The sequence below is a fragment of the Palaemon carinicauda genome, chromosome 30 (assembly GCF_036898095.1).
Source record: "Palaemon carinicauda isolate YSFRI2023 chromosome 30, ASM3689809v2, whole genome shotgun sequence".
Taxonomy (NCBI): domain Eukaryota; kingdom Metazoa; phylum Arthropoda; class Malacostraca; order Decapoda; family Palaemonidae; genus Palaemon; species Palaemon carinicauda.
Genome location: NC_090754.1, coordinates 37845680 through 37869571, shown reverse-complemented (window position 1 = coordinate 37869571; position 23892 = coordinate 37845680). Strand labels below are relative to the sequence as shown.

General features: G+C 32.5%; 2 protein-coding genes and 3 pseudogenes across 2 annotated transcripts; 4 read left to right on the top strand and 1 right to left on the bottom strand.

The window, feature by feature from the left end:
- The first annotated feature begins 3566 nt into the window (after positions 1-3566).
- On the top strand, positions 3567-4898 carry LOC137623484 (pro-resilin-like; annotated as a pseudogene).
- A 4370-nt stretch (positions 4899-9268) lies between these two features.
- LOC137623483 (pro-resilin-like) lies at positions 9269-10335 on the top strand. The gene is made up of 3 exons (XM_068354313.1): positions 9269-9280; positions 9496-9570; positions 9860-10335. Exons 1-3 carry the CDS (start codon positions 9269-9271, stop codon positions 10244-10246), a joined length of 474 nt encoding a protein of 157 aa, XP_068210414.1. The 3' UTR covers positions 10247-10335.
- A 5369-nt stretch (positions 10336-15704) lies between these two features.
- LOC137623481 (cuticle protein 7-like) lies at positions 15705-16703 on the top strand (the record flags this gene model as incomplete). The annotated part of the gene is made up of 2 exons (XM_068354312.1): positions 15705-15797; positions 16209-16703. Coding segments are annotated over 2 exons (588 nt in total), but the record flags the coding sequence as incomplete, so codon positions are not given.
- A 3968-nt stretch (positions 16704-20671) lies between these two features.
- LOC137623480 (pro-resilin-like) lies at positions 20672-21944 on the bottom strand (annotated as a pseudogene).
- A 1682-nt stretch (positions 21945-23626) lies between these two features.
- The window catches only part of LOC137623479 (uncharacterized), a 1320-nt pseudogene continuing 1054 nt past the window's right edge, over positions 23627-23892 (top strand).

The following is a 23892-nucleotide window of genomic DNA, read 5'->3' as shown; positions in this document are numbered from 1 at the left end:
GTGAATGCATTGGATGATCTGAATTATGGAAAATCAAACTGAGCTACCTTGCCAGATATTTATATCCAGATCAGAAATTAGGTATGTAATAGACCAAAAGTTTCTATCTAATAAATCAAGATGAGATTTATCAACTGAAGACCAGACAGGATAATCATACTCGAATGAGGGTATAAGGAAAGAATCAAAACACTTCTTCAGAGTAGACTGATGACCAAATATCTTAAAAGACTTTCTCTGTAAGTAAACAGTTTTGTACAATTGAGGAAGAAACTGATAAAAAATGTTTTTCAAAAGTAAATTTGAGATCAAGATTCACACCTAGCATTTTTGACGAGTCATATACAGGTAAAGAGACATTGTTAAGGCAAAGCTGTGGATATTGAGAAACCACTGTCCTTGATCAATACTTACAATAATATTTTGAGCTTTTTAGAAGTTCAGCTTCATGCCCCATAATTCGCACTATGCAGTAATTTTAACTAGATCTATATTCAGGGATCAGTAACTATAGGTCGACATTCAAGAGATGGATTGATGCAAAGAGAGTAGTTTCATCTGCATATGCAACAAGCTTGTTTTCTAGGCCAAATGACATATCATGTGTATATACTATGAAATAGGCCCAGAACACTACCCCGAGAAACATCAGAGGGGGCCTCTAGGTCTATCTGCTGAGTCATCAGCAGCCACTTCCAGGCCCTCCTTGGTCTTAGCTTGGATGGAGAGGGGCTTCGGCGATTATCATATGTAATATGTATAGTCTCTAGGGCATTGTCTTGCTTGATAGGGCAATGTCAGTGTCCCTTTCCTCTGCCATTCATGAGCGACCTTTAAACCTTTATAGTTACTAAGATGGCTTTCAACAACTATTCCCTGCGCTCTATTACTTAAATTTTCTTATAATGCTGTTAAGAAAAGACCCACTTATTCCCATGTCTTTAAGTTTGAAAAGAAGGGCTTCATGATTAACAGTGTCAAAAGCAACTCTAAAATGAAGGGCAATCATCCACATTCACAAAATATCCCATAGTCATTTTAGTGAGCAATATAAATTTTGTTTACATGTTAGAAAATGAGTGATATTGACCTGTTATATAGGGAATAGCTGGGGGAAATTTGTAAGATCATTGTGGTGTGGAAGCAACTGCTGTACACAGTTACATACCAAATGGAGCAGAACTAAAGAAATAAAAAAAAAATCCAGATATTTTCTGCAATGAACATTATCTTTTTGACACTAGAATTATTCAACAGTTTATTAAATGAGTAAGAAATGCGGCCTGTATTAGTTATATAAGAAAAAACTATGAATTTTTCACTAATTGATTATTTTTGATTAATCTAGACTTCCAGAATGTGAAGTGAGATCATCACGGCATTATAAATACATTAAACAAATCTTAGTAATTGTATCAATTCTTAAATAGGCAAAACATATTTGATTCAAAATGGGCTGAGCTTACTATGATTTATATATTTCAATACCAAGTTTAAGTTGTCATTCTTAAAGAGACTGCTTGTGGAAGAGAACTAGTGATTACTATTTTATGAAGATTATTAAGCTTTTCTAGTCTCATGTGGAATTGTCTGGAAATATTATTACATATAGTATTACTCAATTAAAGTTTCAAGTGGATATTTCAAAAGAAAATCTTGGAAAGTTAGAAATAAACCTTAAATAAATTGATATCGATATTAGCTGGTAGGATGTTTGAAATGAAGGTCATGAAAAGAGCAAAAAATACCTAATTAATCAAAACAATTTTATGAAAACCAGTTTGAAGCAGAGAATATATTCCAATGGGCAAAAGAAAAGTGGAATAACAGGAAAATAAAAACATTAATCTTACTATGTAAAAGAAATTCACAACTGGAAATATCGATGCCATAAAGCTAGGCTCTACAAACTGCTTTCTTTTATTTATATTGATGAAAATTTCGTCCATAAGTTGGGGTGAAAATATGTAAGATGGAAACCAGATAGCCTTGGAGTGATTTGAAATGATCTCCCTTGAAAATATGTTTCCCTTTCAACCATAAATCTTTTATTCTTTCCCATCTTTTTCATAAATCCATGAAGCCTGTACTATAGTCCATTTCTTTTAGCGAAACATATTTGCACCGACTCGCAGCGGTGCCCTTTTAGCTCGGAAAAGTTTCCTGATCGCTGATTGGTTAGAATTATCTTGTCCAACCAATCAGCGATCAGGAAACTTTTCCGAGCTGAAAGGGCACCGCTGCGAGTCGGTGCAAATATGCCTCGCTAAAAGAAATGGACTATAGATAAATATATGTTGAAGAGTGATCGACCTCTACATTAAAAAGAAGAAATAACACACAGAGAAATCACCAAAAGTCTGTGTAGAATATTGACATACACTTTTGGATAGATGATGGTAAAGAAATGTTTAATGCAAAAAAGAAAATAAAAATAAATATTCTATGTTAATGAGGTGCATTAAAATGGAAATTGTATAGTTTTTATAACATGAATATTTGCCAAACCCACAAATTTCTTTATATGCCCTCAAAGACTAAGTTATGCAATCAGACTGATTCCCTTTGTTAGATTTCTGATCGAACTCTAAAACTTGAGTTATATGAAAGGTAGAATCAGATTATTTTGTACTATGTAGATTTTTACAGTCCATTTATTGTTATATGAGAAAAGTATAAAACATTTCCTTCGAGCTATAGTTTGTCTTTGAATAGGTTAAGTGAGGTTAGAATTATAAGGAGGATTAGAATAACACAGAACCTTATTCATTTAGACATAATCTCAGTGATGCAAGACATTCTAAGTACTCAATAGAATACGGCTGACTACCAGAGAATTCTTCATGAAGGTAAACATCAGAAGCTAAAATCATAGAAATGGCAAGAGCTAAATGGCTGAAGTCATTGGGGAAAATGTGGGTCAAATTGTTGAAGGATAAAATAGAAACACACAAGTGAAAGGATGCATCCATCAACTTTTACATGTTAGAGAATCCTTCTAGTATTCTAAAAAGTCGTTGCACCTGAAAACATTAAAGATTTAAAATCTTCGAGTGAAACCCGGTAAAACTGTCTACTCGTCGTAAATCAAATCGGCTTCGTTTCATCTACATTTCTTCAGTTCTTTTATAGGTTGATAAATATCTATGACCAGTTTTACTGTTGTAATACTATTACTACCAGCATTCATATCAATAGATCGTACACGAGACTTGATTTTGTAAGAACACAAGAAACTGTGTAATGAAAAATTCATGAAAGAATAACTATTATCATTGTAGGATTTCAACAATTGCATTGTCATTTACGAAGCATCTTGCTTAAACCTGGATTTCTTAATGAAGGAAACGAAGGCGAAAGTCGATGAATATCCTTGACCGAAGGAACCTCCTTCGCTCTAGGGAAGATAAGCCTGATAATCTTCGACGGCAGCGCCCACCCTCGCATTCAATGATAAAAAAGAAAAAAAAAATGATCTAGAAAGGACGGGTGTAGATATCTTGCTAAAAAGGTATATAAAGTACTGCTACAGTCAGTTGATGTATCAGTCATTCTTTGTCCACATCATGAATACTAAGGTGAGGGAAAACGTCTGCAAGTTGGATTATATCAATAGTTTTCCTCCTAGACAACATTGTTAAGAAGAACTAAAACTCTAAACGTTATCTATAGTTAATTCTTTTTAGTTCGGCAGATTTGCACCGACTCACAATGGTGCCCCTTTAGCTCGGAAAAGTTTCCTAATCGCTGATTGGTTGGACAAGATAATTCTAACCAATCAGAGAGCAGGAGACATTTCCGAGCTTAAAGGGCACGGCTGCAAGTCAGTGCAAGTGAGCTTCATTAAAAAAAATTAGTATAGTTATTGAGATTTACTTAAATGATTAATGTTGTGTAAGTATTCACGAATACAACTAAGAGGGTAATGCTACCTAGACCCAGGTTTTGGTTGTTTGATCATCAGTCATATATTCCCCATTTCAGGTCTGTTTAATCTTAGCTTTGGTGGCTGTTGTTGCCGCAGATAGACGGCCATCTACATCCTACGGACCTCCACAGGTAATTCTATAATACCATAATTTTATTCAGATGATTATTTATAAAGCGGGCAATATTTAGTGAATTCAATGAAATTTTGATGGTAGTCGTCAATCTTGTCTTATGCTCAATATGATATTCATGTGTACACACACACACACACACACACACATATATATATATATATACATATATATATATATATATATATATATATATATATATATATATATATATATATATATATATATATATATATATATATATATACATATATATATATATATATATATATATATATATATATATATATATATATATATATATATATATATATATATATATATATATATATATATATATATATATATATAGGTGTGTGGGTGCGTGTGTGTTTTGTGTATTCCTTTCTGAGATTTAATATCTCTTGTATTATTGACAACAGGCGAGACGTCCCTCTTTCAATTCCTTTGAATCTGACGAGTCCTTCGAGGATGCCAAGTACAGCTTCCAGCTCGGCGTTCACGATGACTCCACAAGCGCCAGCTTCGAGCACCAGGAATCCCGCAATGAGGACGAGACTCAGGGCTCCTACACCGTCCAGCTTCCCGACGGTCGTCGCCAGACCGTCAGGTACTTCGTCAACGGAGACTCAGGCTACGTAGCTGAGGTCACCTACGAAGGAGAAGCCAGGTACCCCCGATTCCGATGAGTCCAGGGAATACTCAGCCCCAAGACCATCCTTCTCAGCCCCCAGAGCCCAGCGCCCAAGACCCTCTTTCTCTAGCTTCGAATCCCAGGAGTCTCGCGAGTTCTTCTCTGCCCCCAGCAGGGCTTATGGCACTCCCCAGTAATTGCAATATAATCTGAAGGGAAACGAATGTCTTCCTTTTACTGAACTCTTCTTCTGCTATGTATTGACATGTTCATTAGTTTTGCCATTGTTTTTCCAACTCAAAACTTCTGAACATGGAAATCTTTATTTATTGGAATGTTTGTGTTTACTTATTTATTAAAAAGATTTGAACTTCATTTTCGTGTTGTTTAAAAACCTTACTTTACCTCTGATGAGTTTAGATGATCTTCCAAAGGTAGTAAACTTGAGGGAAAGTTTATAGAAACTATATTTATAGTTTTTCTGAAAAGTATATCAAATTATAATGGTCATCTTTGGGAAGTTAATGCTAGTAACATTAATAAATTATCATAATCTGGTTTTCATTGATTTTTCTTCGAGCAATAAATCACATGTAAACTCTAACATTCCCGATTAATTTTTTCAATCAATCAATCAAACGTATTTGATCTCATCAAAAGTGGGTTTCATTGTCTAGGAGAAAATAGACCCCTCTCACTAAACTGAGTTTATAGGATACAGAACTATTTGTTGTTGTTGTTGTTGTTGCTGCTGCTGTTGTTGTTGTTGTTGTTGTTGTTATTATTATTATTATTATTATTATTATTATTATTATTATTATTATTATTAGATTAACTAAAATCCTGGCTTAAAGAGCAGAATATTAAAAGCCCAAGGGCTGCAATAGGGAAAGTAGCCCGGCGAGGAAAGGCAATAAGAGAATAGCAAATAAACTAATTAATTAGAAATATGAAATATTTTAAGACCAGTAACAACGGTAAAATAGATCAATCATATATATATATACTTTATTACGTGACTTATGTTAACCTATTCAATAGAAAAGAATTTACAAAATATATCAACTTCTGAAGTATTGTCGATTCAACCGCCAGATTAGGAAGATTATTCCACACTCTGGTCACAGCTGTGAATAAAACTTATAGAATACTGCAAAGTATTGTGCCTTATTGTGGAAAAAGCAGGAATATCAAAATTTACTGCATAACTAGCATTGTGTACTGTATAGGGTTGTCGAATCTGACAAAAAGTGAATGCATTGGATGATCTGAATTATGGAAAAAACTGAACTACGGTGCCAGATATTTATATCCAGATCAGAAATTAGGTATGTAATAGACCATAAGTTTCTATCTAATAAATCAAGATGAGATTTATCAGCTGAAGACCAGACAGGAGAATTATACTCAAAACAGGGTATAAGGAAAGAATCAAAACACTTCTTCAGAGTAGACTGATGACCAAAAATCTTAAAAGATTTTCTCTGTGAGTAAACAGTTTTGTACAATTGAGGAAGAAATTGATCAAAAATGTTTTTCAAAAGTAAATTTGAAATCAGGAATTCACATCTAGCATTTTTGACCAGTCATATGCTGGTAAAGAGACATTGTTAATGCAAAGCTCTGGATGTTGAGAAGCCTCTGTCCTTGATCAATAATTACAATAATATTTTGAGCTTTTTAGAAGTCCGGCTTCATGCCCCATAATTTGCACTATGCACTAATTTTAACTAGATCTATATTCAGGAATTCAGTAACCATAGGTCAACATTCAGGAGATGGGATGATGCAAAGAGAGTAGCTTCATCTGCATATATAACGAGCTTATTTTCTATGCCAAACGACATATCAAGCGTACATACTATTAAATAGGCCCAGAACACTACCCTGAAAAACATCTGGGGGAGGGGGTCATAATGGTCTATATGCTGAGTCATCAGCAGCCACTGCCTGGCCCTCCTTGGTCCTAGCTTGGATGGAGAGGGGGGCTTAGGGGCTGATCATATGTAATATGTACAGTCTGTAGGGCATTGTCTTGCCTGATAGGGCAATGTCAGTGTTTCTTGCCTCTGCCATTCATAAGCGGCTTTAAACCTTTATAGTTACTAGGATGGCCTCCAACAACTACTCCCTGCGCTCTATTACTTAAATTTTCTTATAATGATGTTAAGAAAAGACCCACTTATTCCCATGTCTTTAAGTTTGAAAAGAAGGGCTTCATGATTAACAGGGTCAAAAGCAACTCTAAAATGAAGGGCAATCATTCACACTCATTAACAAAACATCCCATAGTCATTTTAATGAGCAATATAAATTTTGTTTACATGTTAGAAAATGAATGATATTGACCTGTTATATAGGGAATAAATACAGAAAAATTGTAAGGTTAGTGTGGTATGGAAGCAACTGCTGTACACAGTTACATACCAAATGGAGCAGAATTGAAGGAATTTGAAAAAATTCCAGACATTTTCTGGAATAAACATTATCTTTGTGATACAAGAATTATTCAACAGTTTATGAAACGAGCAAGAAAAAATAAACCTGTATTGTTTATATAAAAAGAACAACGACTTTTTACATCAATTGATTAATTTTGATTAATCTAGATTTCAGAATGTGAAGCGAGATCATCACAGCATTATAAATGCATCAAACAAATATTAATAATTGTATTAATTCTTAAATAGGCAAAACATATCGGATTCAAAATGGGCTGAGCTTACTATCATTTATATATTTCAATACCAAGTTTAAGTTTTCATTCGTAGAGAGACTGCTCATAGGATAGAAATAGTGATGACTATTTTATGGAGATTATTAAGCTTTTCTAGTCTCTTTCCCGTGGAATTGTCTGGAAATATTATCACATATAATATTACTCGATTAGAATTGCAAGTGGATATTTTAAAAGAAAATCTGAGAAGGTTAGAAATAAACCTTAAATAAATTGATATCGATATTAGCTGGTAGGATATTTGAAATGAAGTTTATGAAAAGAACGAAAAAGCCGAATTAATAAAAGCAATTACATGAAAAACAATTTAAAACGGAGAATATATTCCAATAGCCACAAGAAAAGTGGAATAATAGGAAAATAAAAACATTAATCTTACTATGTAAAAGAAATTCACAACTGTAGATATGGATACTATGAAGCTAGGCTCTATGAACTTCTTTCTTTTATTTATGTTAATGAAAATTTAGTCCCTAAGTTGGTGAGAAAATATGTAATATGGAAACCAGATAGCTTTGGAGTGATTTGAAATTCTCTCCCTACAAAATTAGTTTCACTTTTAACCACCCATCTCTTATTCTTTTCCTTATTTTTTCTTAAATCCATCTGGTCTGTAATAGATAAGTATATGGTGTTGGAGACTGTTCGACCTATACATTGAAAATATGAAATCAGAAACATATTGAAATCACCTAGAGACTGTGTAGGATATTGATATTGATGATAAAGAAATTATTAATAAAAAAAGATTGAAATTCTTTAAATGTTCTATTTTAAGGAGGTGCATTAACATAGAAATTATTACGGTTCACATAACATTGAGTATTTGCTCACAAATCTTATTTTGATGTCCTCAAATATAAAGACCTGCAATTAGATTGAATCTCTTTGTAAGATTTCTGTTGGAATTCTAAAACTTGAAGTTACCTTTGGAAAGGTAAACTTATATTATTCTATACATTTAGGATATTTACAGCCTATTTATTGTTAGATCATTAATGCATAGCTCAAAACCTTACCTTTAAGCTATAGTCTATGTGTGATTAAGTTAGGTAAAGTTAGAATTATATGCAGGATTAGAATAACACGTAACTTTATTCATTTGAGCATGATATCAGTGATTCAAGACATTTTAAATGCTTAATGGAATACGGCTGACTACCATAGAATTATTCATGAAGGTAAACATTAGGAGGCAAAGTCATAGAAGTGGCAAGAGGTAAGTGCCTGAAGTCCTTGGAAAAAATGTGGGTTAAATTATTGAATGATAAAGTAGAAACACACAAGTGGAAGGATGCATTTATCAACTTTTACATGAGAGAGAATCTTTCTGGTATTCTAAAAAGTCGTTGCACCTGAAAACAGTAAAGATTTAAAATCTTCGAGTGAAACCCGGTAAAACTGTCTACTCGGCCTAAATGAAATCGGTTTCGTTTCATCAATATTTCTTCAGTTTTCTTATAGGTTGATAATCAATAGATCGTACACGAGACTTGATTTTGTAAGAACACAAGAAACTGTGTTATGAAAAACTCATGAAAGAATAGCCATTGTCATTAAAGGATTTCAACAATTGTACTGTCTTTACGTAGCATCTTGCATAAACCTCAGTTTCTTTATGAAGGAAACGAAGGCGAAAGTGAATGAATATCCTTGACCGAAGGAAACTTCTTCGCTGCAGGGAAGATAAGCCTGATATTCTTCGACGGCAGCGCCCACCTTCTCATTCAAAGAAAAAAAAATTATCTAGAAAGGACGGGTGTAGATATCTTGCTAAAAAGGTATATAAAGTACTGCCACAGTCAGGTGATGTATCAGTCATTCCTTGTCTACATCATGAATACTAAGGTGAGGGAAAACGTCTGCAAGTTGGAATATATCAATAGTTTTCCTCCTAGACAACATTGTTAAGAAGAACTAAAACTCTATACGTTATCTAGTTGTTGAAATTTACTTAAATGATTACAACTGTGTAAGTGTTCACAAATACAACTAAGAGGGTAATGCTACCTAGACCCCGGTTTTGGTTTTTTAATCGTTAGTAATTTATTCCACCATTTCAGGTCTGTTTTATCTTAGTTTTGGTGGCTGTTGCTGCCGCCGATAGACGGCCATCTACATCCTACGGACCTCCACAGGTAATTCTATAATACTATCACTGAATTCAGATGATTATTTATGGAGTGGGCAATATTTAGTGAACCCCAAAAAATTTGATGGTAGTTGTCAATCTCGTCTTATGTTGAGTATCATATTAGTGTGTACACACAGGTATATATATATATATATATATATATATATATATATATATATATATATATATATATATATATATATATATATATATATATATATATATATATTAATTTGTGTGTTTTGTGTATTTTATTTTAAAGATTTATCTTTTTTTTGTATTATTGACAACAGGCGAGACGTCCCTCTTTCAATTCCTTTGAATCTGACGAGTCCTTCGAGGATGCCAAGTACAGCTTCCAGCTCGGCGTTCACGATGACTCCACAAGCGCCAGCTTCGAGCACCAGGAATCCCGCAATGAGGACGAGACCCAGGGCTCCTACACCGTCCAGCTTCCCGACGGTCGTCGCCAGACCGTCAGGTACTTCGTCAACGGAGACTCAGGCTACGTAGCTGAGGTCACCTACGAAGGAGAAGCCAGGTACCCCGATTCCGATGAGTCCAGGGAATACTCAGCCCCCAGAGCCCAGCGCCCAAGACCCTCTTTCTCTAGCTTCGAATCCCAGGAGTCTCGCGAGTTCTTCGCTGCCCCCAGCAGGGCTTATGGTACTCCCCAGTAATTGCAATATGATCTGAAGGGAAACGAATGTCTTCCTTTTGCTGAACTCTTCTTCTGCTATGTGTTGACATGTTCATTGGTTTTGTCAATGTTCTTCCAACTCAAAACATCTGAACATGGAAATCTTTATTTATTGGAATGTTTGTGTTTACTTATTTATTAAAAAGATTTGAACTTCACTGACGTAGTGTTTATGAGCCTTACTTTGCATCCCATGAGTTTAGATGATCTTCCAAAGATAGGAAACGAGAGGAAAGGTTTCCAGAAACTATATCTATAATTACAAAAGAAAAAAAAATATAGAACCTAATTATACCGGCCATCGGTATTCCTTGAGTAACATAGGCTATTTGAAATTAGTGATACCAACTTTATAAATGATCATATTCTCCTTTTTATCGATTTTTCTTCGAGCAATAATTCACGATGTCATATAATCCAAGTAATTTTGTCAATCAATTAATTAAACGTAATTGATCTCATCAAAAGAGGATTTTGTTGAATAGATGTAATTTTCCCTCTCGCTAAACTTAGTTTACAGTATACAGAACTATATATATGTAAATATATATATTTGTATATATATATGTATATATATATATATATATATATATATATATATATATATATATGCATATATATATATATGTATATATATAAATATATACATATATATATGTATATATATATATATATATATATATATATATATATATATATATATATATATATATATATATATTTATATATATATATATATATATATATATATATATATATATATATATATATATATATATATATATATATACAAATTTATGCATATATATATACATATACAGTATATATATATGTATATATATATATATATATATATATATATATATATATATATATATATATATATATATATATATATATATATATATATTTATATATATATATATATGTATATTTAATTTTTGGGTGTGTTTACATAATTAAACTGTTTTACCTTATTATATGTTTTACTTCAAATCCTTTCCATTAAAATTCTTGTAGTTCAGTTGACTACTAGCTCTTTAAAAAAAAAAATACTCGAAACCGGATAGATTAAAGAAATTAAAAAAAATTCTAAGGATAGACTGATCACCGAGAATCTCAAAAGGCTTTTTCAACAAGTGTATTTTTGTTGAACTGAAGAAGAAACAGGCTGAATGTGCTTCTCAAATGTAGATTTACAATCAAGAATCACACCTAGAATTCTAAAGTTGTACATAGTTAAAGAAACATTTTCAGTGCAAAGAACTGAAAGCTGAGGTGTCACAGTCCTCAACCTGCAAATAATCCTATTTTGAATTTTTGCGAGGTTCATCTTCATGTCCCAAAATTTGCACCATGTTCTAATTTTCAGCAAGATTTTAATCACGGGATTCAGCAACTATAGTTCGGCCTTCATGCGAGGAATTTGATGCAATGAGAGTAGCATCATCTGCATATGCAACGAGCTGGTTCCACATATGCGTACATAATATGAAATGGGCCTGAACAATAGCCTGAGAAACATCGAATATTACATTCCCATAGATTCTAGGTTGCCCTTCAATAACTGTTCTCTACTATTAATTAAGTATTTCTTAATGATGTTAAGAAAAGACCCACCGATTGTAATGTGTTTAAGTTTGAAAACAAGGGCCTCATGATTAACACGGTCAAAGGTAGCACTGTAATCAAGGCCAATCATCCACATTGACAAAGAGTAGTTAACTTAAATAACTCATAGTCATTTTCATGAACAATATAAATTATTTTTACATGTTAAAAAATGAATGATGTCTGTCTTGTTATACAGGGAATAGATTGAGGAAAACTAAAGGCTTAAGGGGGCGGGGAAACACATACTGTACACAGTTTCATTAAGAATAAAGTAGAATAGAAGAAATAGGAAAATATCCATACATTGTCTGAAATAAAAATTATCTTTCTGACGCAAGTATGATTGAATAATTTATGAAATTAGCAAGAAAGGAGTGTGTTTTTGAGTATTAAAAAGAACTATGAATTATTATTATTATTATTATTATTATTATTATTATCCCTGTTGTTGTTGTTGTTGTTGTTGTTGTTGTTGTTGTTATTGTTATTATTATTATCATTATTATGGTTATTATCATTATTATCATTATTAATAGCTAACCTATAACTCTATTTGGAAAAGCAGGATGTTATAAGCCTAAGTGCTCCAACAGAGAAAAGAGCTCAGTGAGGAAAGAAAATAAGAAAGCAGATAGAATAGTGTGCCTTACTGTATCCTCAACTAAGAGAACTTTAACCCAAGACAGTGGAAGACAATGGTACAGAGGCTTTGGCACTATCCAAGATCAGAGAACAATGGTTTAATTTTGGAGTATCCTTTTCCTAAAAGAGCTGCTCATTATATAGCTAAACAGTTTACAATTTTGATTAATCTAGGCTTGAGAATGTGAGGTGAGAACACGCAGATTATGAATAATTGCAATTCTTCAGAGGATAAATGTATTAATTCTGAAATTGGCCAAACATCTCTGATTCAAGATGGGCTGAGTTTACTATGATTTATCTATTTTAGTGCTAAGTTTAAGATGTCATTCATAGAGAGACTGCTAGTGGAAGACATATATTTACGACTATTTTATGAAGATCACTAAGCTTTTTTAGTGTCTTCCCCGTGGAATTGTCTGGAAATATTATTACATACTGTATAATATTACTCAATTACAGTTTTAAGAGGATATTACATACATACATACATATACCAAGGCACTTCCCCAAATTTCGGGGGGTAGCCGACATCAACAAATGAAACAAAACAAAAAAGGGGATATTACAAAATAGAATCTGAGAAAGCTAGAAATGAACTCTAAATATATTGATATCGATCTTAGCTGGTAGGATGTCTGGAATGAAGGTTATGAAAAGAGCCAAAAAACTTAATTAATCAAAGTAATTTCATGGAAATCAGCTTGAGGCAGAGAATATATTCCATTCGGCACAAGAAAAGTGGAATAACAGGAAAACATTAACATTCATCTCACAATGTGAAAGAAATTTATAAATGAAAGTATGGATTCATGAAGCTATGCTCCATAAACTGCTTTCTTTTATTTATATTAATGAAAATTTAGTCCCTAAGTTGGTGAGAAATTATGTAATAGGGATACTAGATAGCCTTGGAGTAATTTGAAATTCTCTCCCTACGAAATTAGTTTCGCTTTAACCCCCATCTTTTATTTTTTTCTACATTTTTTTTTCTTAATTCCATCCTTTCTATAATAGATAAATATATGGTGTTGGAGAGTGATCGACCTCTACATTAAAAAGAAGAAATTACACGCACATGCAAAACACCAAGAGACTGTGTAGGATATTGATATTGATGGTAAAGAAATTGTTAATAAAAATAAGATTAAATTCTTCAAAAGTTTTATTTTAAGAAGGCGAATTAATACAGAAATTAGTACAGTTCATATAACGTCAAGTATTTGCTCACAAATGTTATTTTGATGCCCTCAAATATCAAGAACTGCAATTAGATTGAATCTCTTTGTAAGATTTCTGTTGGAATTCTAAAACTTGAAGTTACCTTTAGAAAGGTAAAATTATATTATTCTATACAATAAGGATATTTACAGCCTATTTATTGTTCAAAACCTAACCTTTAAGCTATGGTTTGTCTGTGAATATGGTAAGCAGCTTTTCTTGGAGAAGGACACTCCAAAATCAAACCATTGTTCTCTAGTCTTGGATAGTGCCATAGACTCTGTACCATGGTCTTCCACTGTCTTGGGTTAGAGTTCTCTTGCTTGAGGGTACAGTCGAGCACACTATTCTATCTAATTTCTCTTCCTCTTGTTTTGTTAATGTATTTATAGTTTATTGAGGAAATATTTATTTTAATGTTGTTACTGTCCTTAAAATATTTTATTTTTCCTTGTTTCCTTTCCTAACTGGGCTATTTTCCCTGTTGGGGCCCCTGGGCTTATAGCATCCTGCTTTTCCAACTAGGGTTGTAGCTTAGCAATTAATAATAATAATAATAATAAAAAGTTAGGTAAAGTTAGAATTATATGCAGGATTAGAATAACACATAACCTTATTCATGTAAACATGATATCAGTGATTCAAGACATTCTAAATGCTTAATGATATGGGGCTGACTAGAGGAGAATTATTCCTGAAGGTAAACTTTAGAAGGTAAAATAATAGATAGGGCAAGAGCTAAATGGCTTAAATCAATGGGAAAAAATGTGGGTCAAATTATTGAAGGATAAAGTAGAAACACACATGTGAAAGGATGTATCTTTCAACTATTCTATAGTAGAGAATCCTTCTGGTATTCTATAAAGTCATTGCTCCTGAAAACAGTAAAGATTTAAAATCTTCGAGTGAAACCCGGTAAAACTGTCTACTCGTCGTAAATAAAATCAGCTTCGTTTCATCAATATTTCTTCAGTTCTTTTATAGGTTGATAAATATATATTACCAATTATTAATATTATTATTATTATTATTATTATTATTATTATTATTATTATTATTACTAGCCAAGCTGCAACCCTAGTTGGAAAAGAAAGAAGCTATAAGCCCAAGGGCTCCAACAGGGAAAAATAGCCCAGTGAGGAAAGGAAATAAGGAAATAAATAAATGATGAGAATATATTAACAATATATCATTCTAAAAACCGTAAAAGCTGCAAAACAGATATGTCCTATATAAACTATTATCAATGTCAAAAACAGATATGTCATTTATAAACAATAAAAAGACTCATGTTAGCCTGGTCAACATAAAAACATTTGCTCCAACTTTGAACTTTTGAAGTTCTACTGATTTTGCTGTTGTAATACCATTTCTACTAGCATTCATATCACTAGATCGTACACAAGACTTGATTTTGTAAGAACACAAGAAACTTTGTAATGAAAAACTCATGAAAGAATAACCATTGTCATAGAAGGATTTCTACAATTATATTGTCTTTTACGTAGCATCTTGCTTAAACCCCAGTTTCTTCATGAAGGAAGCGAAGGCGAAAGTCGATGAAAGTCCTTGACCGAAGGAAACTTCTTCGCTGCAGGGAAGATATGCCTGATAATCTTCGATGGCAGCGCCCACCTTCTCATTCAAAGATAAAAAAAATGTAGAAAGGCCGGGTGTAGCTTCTTGCTAAAAAGGTATATAAAGTACTGCTACAGTCAGTTGATGTATCAGTCATTCCTTGTCTACATCATGAATACTAAGGTGAGGAAAAACGTCTGCAAGTTGGATTATATCAATAGTTTTCCTTCTTATAGTCACCATTGTTAAGAAGAACTGAAACTCTAAACGTTATCTAGATGTTGAGATTTAATTAAACTACTACTGTTGTGTAGGTGTTCACGAATACAACTAAGAGGGTAATGCTACCTAGACCCAGGTTTTGGTTTTCTGATCGTTAGTAATATATTCCACCATTTCAGGTCTGTTTAATCTTAGCTTTGGTGGCTGTTGCTGCCGCCGATAGACGGCCATCTACATCCTACGGACCTCCACAGGTAATTCTATAATACCAATATTGTAATCAGAAGATTATTTATGAAGTGGGCAGTATCTAGTGAACTCAACGAAATATGATGGTAGTTGTTAATCTTGTTTTATGTTGTGTATCATATTCGTGTGTACACACAGGTATATATATATATATATATATATATATATATATATATATATATATATATATATATATATATATATATATATATATATATATATATATATATATATATATATATATATATATCTATATCTATTTATTTATTTATATATATATATACATATATATATATATATATATATATATATATATATATATATATATATATATATATATATATATATGTGTGTGTGTGTGTGTTTTTTTTGCATTTCTTTTGAAGATTTATCATCTCTTGTATTATTGACTACAGGCGAGACGTCCCTCTTTCAATTCCTTTGAATCTGACGAGTCCTTTGAGGATGCCAAGTACAGCTTCCAGCTCGGCGTTCACGATGACTCCACAAGCGCCAGCTTCGAGCACCAGGAATCCCGTGATGAGGACGAGACCCAGGGCTCCTACACCGTCCAGCTTCCCGACGGTCGTCGCCAGACCGTCAGGTACTTCGTCAACGGAGACTCAGGCTACGTAGCTGAGGTCACCTACGAAGGAGAAGCCAGGTACCCCGATTCCGATGAGTCCAGGGAATACTCAGCCCCAAGACCATCCTTCTCAGCCCCCAGAGCCCAGCGCCCAAGACCCTCTTTCTCCAGCTTCGAATCCCAGGAGTCTCGCGAGTTCTTCTCTGCCCCCAGAACCCAGCGCCCAAAAGCCCAGCGCCCAAGACCTTCTTTCCCAAGGTTCGATTCCCTTGAATCTCGTGAATTCTTCTCTGCCCCCAGCAGAGCTTATGGCTTCCCTCAGTAATAAGGACTAGAGTTTACTCAAGTGACCCCAAAAGGCAAATGCCACTGATTCATCAAGATTCTTTCACTTATGTGCTATTATATTCTTCCCTCTTCTAAACTAAAATTTCTTATAATTTTCTGTCTTTTTAAAAGGACTGATATCTGTTCTCATAGTTGTTACTTATGTCTTAAGAAAATATTTATTGATATTTATTAAATTACTGAATTCCGAAAAAGTATTTTTACTTCTTTCCATCATAAATTTTGTTGCCAACCCTCATTCTTATTACCTTTAAATTTTGAAAATGTTATCACAGTGTTTGTATAAAGTAGCAAACGGAAAATATTTGTTAAAAATATCTACTAGAAATGAAGAAATTCGATGACTGAAACACACCAATCAATATCAAATCGTAGACACACTTACACAACGAAAGTTATAAAATGGCAGACATTTCAAGAAAAAAAGCTAACCCTCTCCAAACAATATTTAGTAATGATTATTATATTTTTAACCAAAGAGTAACTGTTAAACGATTACTTAGAAAACATGGAAAAAAAGTTAAAGGAAAATTCTGTTTAATTGTTTAGATAATGAAAATTCACCTATATTGCAAATTTACTATTTTTGAAGAAGGTACCTCAAGACATTAAGAGGACCTAAATTGGGAACTTAAAGGGATATGAATGAAATCAATAATTCGCAGTAAATTATTATTATTACTATTATATATATATATATATATATATATATATATATATATATATATATATATATATATATATATATATATATATATATATATATATATATATATATATATATATGTATATATATACATACATATATATATATATATATATATATATATATATATATATATATATATATATATATATATATATATATATATATATATATGTGTGTGTGTGTGTGTGTGTGTGTGTGTGTATAATCATATATATAATTATGATTGTACACTTATATACTGTATATATAATGATGAAAATCCACACAATATCATTGCTCAAATAGAAATAAATTTCTATCTCATACTGGGATCGAGCCCTAGCCCCTACGAATGGAAGGCAAGGTCGCCATCAACCATGCTACCAGAGGCTCTAAAAAAGTTGGAACCTAACTGCTAACTGCACTTCAGGTGATATCTCACCAGGTAAATCCAGTAGCGCAGTTAGGAGTTAGGTTCCAACTTCTTTTAGAGCCTCTGATGGCATGGTGGCCTGATTGGTAGCGACCCTTCCTCTCACTTGAAGGGGCTAGGATTAGAACCCAGTATGAGATAGAAATCTACTTCTATTTGAGTACGATATTATGTTGAGTTTTATCCATATTGACTCATTAGGGGTTATTCGAATTAAAAGCTATTAATTGTTTCACTTGGTGGTTTGGGAATTCGGGGAAAACTCCCTGGTATGAGACTGATGTCTCACTAGGTAAATCATGAAGTGCAGTTAGCATTTAGGGTCCAACTTCTTATAGAGCCTCTTGTGGCATGATTGGTAGTGTCTTTACCTTTGATATGAAGGGGCTAGGGTTAGATCCCAGTATGCTATAAAAATCTATATATCTATGTATGTATATATTAGTTTATCCTATTGAGTGACGCTGGCGTCCACGTTGTATTGGAAAGGAGAGATAAGATACGGAATGAGGTAATTAGGGGTACCACAGGAATTAGAAAACTATCAGATAAGATCCAAGAAAGTAGACTGAGGTGGTATGGTCATGTCATGAGAAGAGATGAACCGTATATTGGGAGGAGAGTGATGGAAATGGAAGTACAGGGAACAAGAAGGAGAGGGAGACCAAAGCGAAGGTGGATGGACTCTATCCAGGATGACCTTCGATCAAAGGGATTAACTGGTGATGAAGTGTGGGACAGAGGTAGATGGAGAAAGCTGGCCAGAAACATCGACCCCACATAAAAGTGGGAAAAGATGCAGACAAAGAAGAAGAAGAAGAAGTGAACAGTTACTGTTTTAGGTGTAATTATATTTTGGGGGGATGTCTGAAGCATTCTGTGGCATAGATCACTAATAAGAAGCTTGCTTTCACTTGTTTCCTTCAACAGTTTCACCAACATTATTTCCATGGACTTTACGCAGTTAGCTGTTTCTACTTCCCTAATATAGTCTTCTAATTTCCAGTATCATATATCTCTGGTTGTCTGCTGTAGTTTAGTAAACACATAATCTTTCTAGTGATGTAAAGCTTAAAAGAATAATGTTATGTATCAGCTTGATCTGCATAAAACTCTGACTATGCCTAACTTATTCAAATTATTATTATTATTATTATTATTATTATTATTATTATTATTATTATTATTATTACTTGCTATGCTAGAACCCTAGTTGGCAAAGAAGATGCTCTAAGCCCAGGGGCTCCAACAGAGAAAATAGCCCAGTGAGGAAAGGAAACAAGAAAAATTAAAACATTTTAAGAACAGTAACTATAGCTGAAAGATAACCATTTAGACTTTCTAAATATCTCTTAATAAGAGAGAATATTCTAATTCAACCTTTCCGGAAGACGACTCAAGCTTAAGAATTCGATTGGAGACCTTCCGTAGATCCTCAATTTCATCGCATTTCTAATCTTTGACGGCAAGAAAGAATTCTCAATTGGCAAATGCCTGTGTTATCAAAATCCATAAAATAACTTCGAAGTGAGTCCTAATCCTTATGAAGGCTCAATTGGAGACTTTTAATCTAATCTAATCTAATCTATTTCCTTTTATTATTATTATTATTATTATTATTATTATTATTATTATTATTATTATTATTATTATTATTATTATTATTATTATTATTATTATCATTATTATTATTATTATTATTAATATAACTTGCTGGGTTAAAAACCTACTTGGAAAAGCGGGATGCTATTAGCCCAGGGGCTCCTATAGGGAAAATAGCCTAGTGAGGAAAGGAAGCAAGCAAAAATAACATTTTTAAGAGTAACAACATTAAGATAAATATCTCCTATATAAACTACAAAAACTTTAACAAAACAAGAGGAAGAAAAACGGGACAGAACAGCGTGCCCGAGTGTAGCCTCAAGCAAGAGAACTCTAACCCAAGACAGTGGAAGACAAGAAGGCTATGTTTGAATGATAGAAATACAGAGGTTGATACACTGTCATTGAAATAGAGCAATCATAAGATGTTCATGTACTATTTGAAATTAGAGACAAGTGTTACGAATATTAATTTTCAGATACATTATTCAGACTTCTCTGACGCAGTGTCATTACTCATAACGTAAGATAGATCTCATTTCATATCTTAAAGTACAGAAAACTAACAATTATCTATTTCATTCAATAAGTCGTATCTCTCTTTGTTTAATCAAAAGTGCAAAATAGTTTTTTTGTTGTTGAATGAATATTTTATCTATATTCTCAAAGGCTGTTGGAATACTCTTTGGTGAATAACAAAATAATCATTCCTCTATATTGTTTATAGATGGCTAACTATAAACAGTTTTCTGTAATTCTGCAATTAACTGTTTGAATGTAATTTGATATTATGTCAATGATTTAATAATGATTATGGTTTAATTATTCGACTATTTCTGATTTACTACCTATATTGGACAAATTTATTTTAAATTCAACAAAGTATTCTATCTATTGTTGAAAAATATTTTCCATTTAGTACTCATTAAAAATACTTTGATACCGTTTTCAGATCTTAAATTATTAAGAATGATGGTTGGCCACAAAATTTATGATGGAAAGAAGTGAAAATACATTTTCATAATTCAGTGATTTAATAAATAGTAATAAATAGTTTCTTAAGATACATGATTGACAACTATGAGAACAGATATTAATTCATTTGGAAAGATAGAAAAGTAGTGGAGATTTTAGTTCAGAATAGAGAAGAATATACAGTAGTTGAATATAAGAGGAATAATCTTCCTGAATCAGTGTCATTTTCCTTATGGGGTCACTTGAGTAAAATATGTGTCCATATTACTGAGGGAAGCCATAAGCTCTGCTGGGGGCAGAGAAGAATTCACGAGATTCGAGGGAATCGAACCTTGGGAAAGAGGGTCTTGGGCGCTGGGCTTTTGGGCGCTGGGTTCTGGGGGCAGAGAAGAACTCGCGAGACTCCTGGGATTCGAAACTAGAGAAAGAGGGTCTTGGGCGCTGGGCTCTGGGGGCTGAGTATTCCCTGGACTCATCGGAATCGGGGTACCTGGCTTCTCCTTCGTAGGTGACCTCAGCTACGTAGCCTGAGCCTCCGTTGACGAAGTACCTGACGGTCTGGCGACGACCGTCGGGAAGCTGGACGGTGTAGGAGCCCTGGGTCTCGTCCTCATCACGGGCTTCCTGGTGCTCGAAGCTGGCGCTTGTGGAGTCATCGTGAACGCCGAGCTGGAAGTTGTACTTGGCTGGCTCAAAGGACTCGTCCGAATTGCCTTCGAAGGATCGGTCAAATGAACGGCTGAAAGATGGCCGTTCGAATGAAGAACTTTCGAAAGAGTCAAAGGGACTCTCGAAGGAGTCGAAAGATGGCCGACGGACCTGGTGAGGTTTGCAAGAGAAAATAGATATATTTCTAGCAGAACTGTTCAACATAAATTAAAGTGTACTGCAATATAGTTATTCCTTTATTATCAACTTCAATGAAAGCATTACTGCTTAAGTTATACAACTACTGTGAGTCAACTTACCTGTGGAGGGCCGTAAGAGGTAGATGGTCTAAAAGGGCGCTTATCGGCAGCGACTACGGCTGCTAAGCCTAAAAGGATGAAGACCTGAATATTGGAATTAACAGGAAATTAGTAATGGATGTGGAATATTTTGTATTTTTTTGGGGGGGGGGGCGCTCAAATAAAGATATAGGCCTATTTGTTGATTGATTTTGATATTAGGATGAACAGAAAGCAAATTAGATTTGACGTCTATTAAAAGGCAATTAATATGACTTTTATAGCTATAGGTAAGTTGAAAAAAAATAAAATAACATGTTTAAATATAATGACAAAAACTAAAAATACTTTTTAAATTATCACTTGGATGTCAAAACAAAAAATAAAGAATTGAGCAATTTAAAGTCAACCAAAATCATAAAAGCACCAGAAAAACTATGTAATCAACTAGTTATTTAAAAAACTGAATTTTGATAACAATATTTGTTTTTTTTTAGAAATAACTTGCACGTTATAGAAGATAAACACTTATCATGTATCCAACTGAAGTTACCGCAGTACCTTTGTGTTCATGTTGGAGACAGAAGGAAACTGGTAACAATCGTTTCCTCTCTTGATTTATATACTCAATATCTCCTTTTTTTATGATGTTTGATTTAGTCACCTGTAAAAAAGGAAATAATAGATTTAGATTATTATATGCATAAGAAGAGAGCAGACGAACAACTTTCCGAAGGTCAAGAATATTTCAAATCTATTTCACAATCTTGGTTCAGTTATTTCTCGTAGGAATAAAACATCACGAGCCACACCTGTCTTGTATCTTGTTCTGAAATCGGTATCGTCCGTGTTTTTGTCGACATTGTATGCAATAATAGATAAAAGGGAATTGAAACTGAGTGATATCTATATTCTTGTAATTATGATCATGTCTTTTGTTCTTCCTTTATACGAGATTTTTATTTATTTAAATATAATGGAATATTTTAAATATTGAACTACGAAGGGTAAGTTTATTTTATAGGTACTGCGAGGATTTATTTTTCTCTACGCTTATACATACACACACACACACACACACACACACATATATATATATACATACATATATATAAAAGCTACATTACATACATCACACAAATACACACACACACCCACACCCACACCCACACACACACACACACACACACATATATATATATATATATACATATATGTGCAATTTAGATAAAAGCCTTTATATAAATATATATATATATATATATATATATATATATATATATATATATATATATATATATATATATATAAATATATATATATATATATATATATATATATATATATATATATATATATATATATATATATATATATATATTTATCATCAGTCTTTATATAGATAAGAATTGGTATTCCTATTAATACATATGAGTATATACGAATACTATATATATATATATATATATATATATATATATATATATATATATATATATATATATGTGTGTGTGTGTGTGTGTGTGTGTGTACTGCATATATATTCATAAACATATATATGTATATATATACATATATATATATATATATATATATATATATATATATATATATATATATATATATATATATATATATATATATATATATATATATATATATATATACACTTGTGTATGTATGTATGAGTGTGTATGTATGGATGTATATATGCTTTTTTTTGCATATTTAAACGCATAAGATTAGATTTTCAAAATCCACATACACTTATAGTTACAAAATAATCTGTAATCTTCGTTCGTTTAATTTTTTTCAATGATAAGCACTTAGGAGGGTAGTGGAAAATAAACAACATTCAAATTTTAACTATAAGGAAAACTAAATCTAGAACAGAGTATATTTTTGTATATTGCAAAAAATCTAAAAGTTGCACAGTTTCAGTTTTTATATATTGTAATGTTTCATTGATTATTGGTATTACACGTAAGATGTCTATTTCGGAACAAGAACTACACGGGCGTGGCTCATAATGTGTTATTGCTACGAGACATAACGGAAACAAGTTTATTAAATGAATGAGAAATATCCCTGACCTTAGAAAACTTGTTCGTCTACTCTCTTTCATCTCTGTATAATAATCTATCTTTATTGTATCTATTTTTTACTATGCAATACGTCATCAATAAAAAAGAAAAGATGGAGTATATAAGATGTATGAATGAAAAGATGGTTACTAGTTTCCTTCAGTCTCCAACATGAACACAAAGGTACTGAACAAAATTCAGTTCAGCGTTTGATATAATTCTCTAGAATCTAATAAGTTTTTATTTGATAAAGTGCTGTTCAAAATCTACGACAAATATTGTCAATAGTCAAGTCTTTGAATTATTAATTGATTAAATAGTTTTCCTGGCGCTTTCAGGATTCTGATTGTAAATTGATGAATTATTTTGCTGTTGTTTTAAAATATAAGCCATATATCATAAAGTATTTTTAGCTTTTAGTGTATAATAAAAAAAAT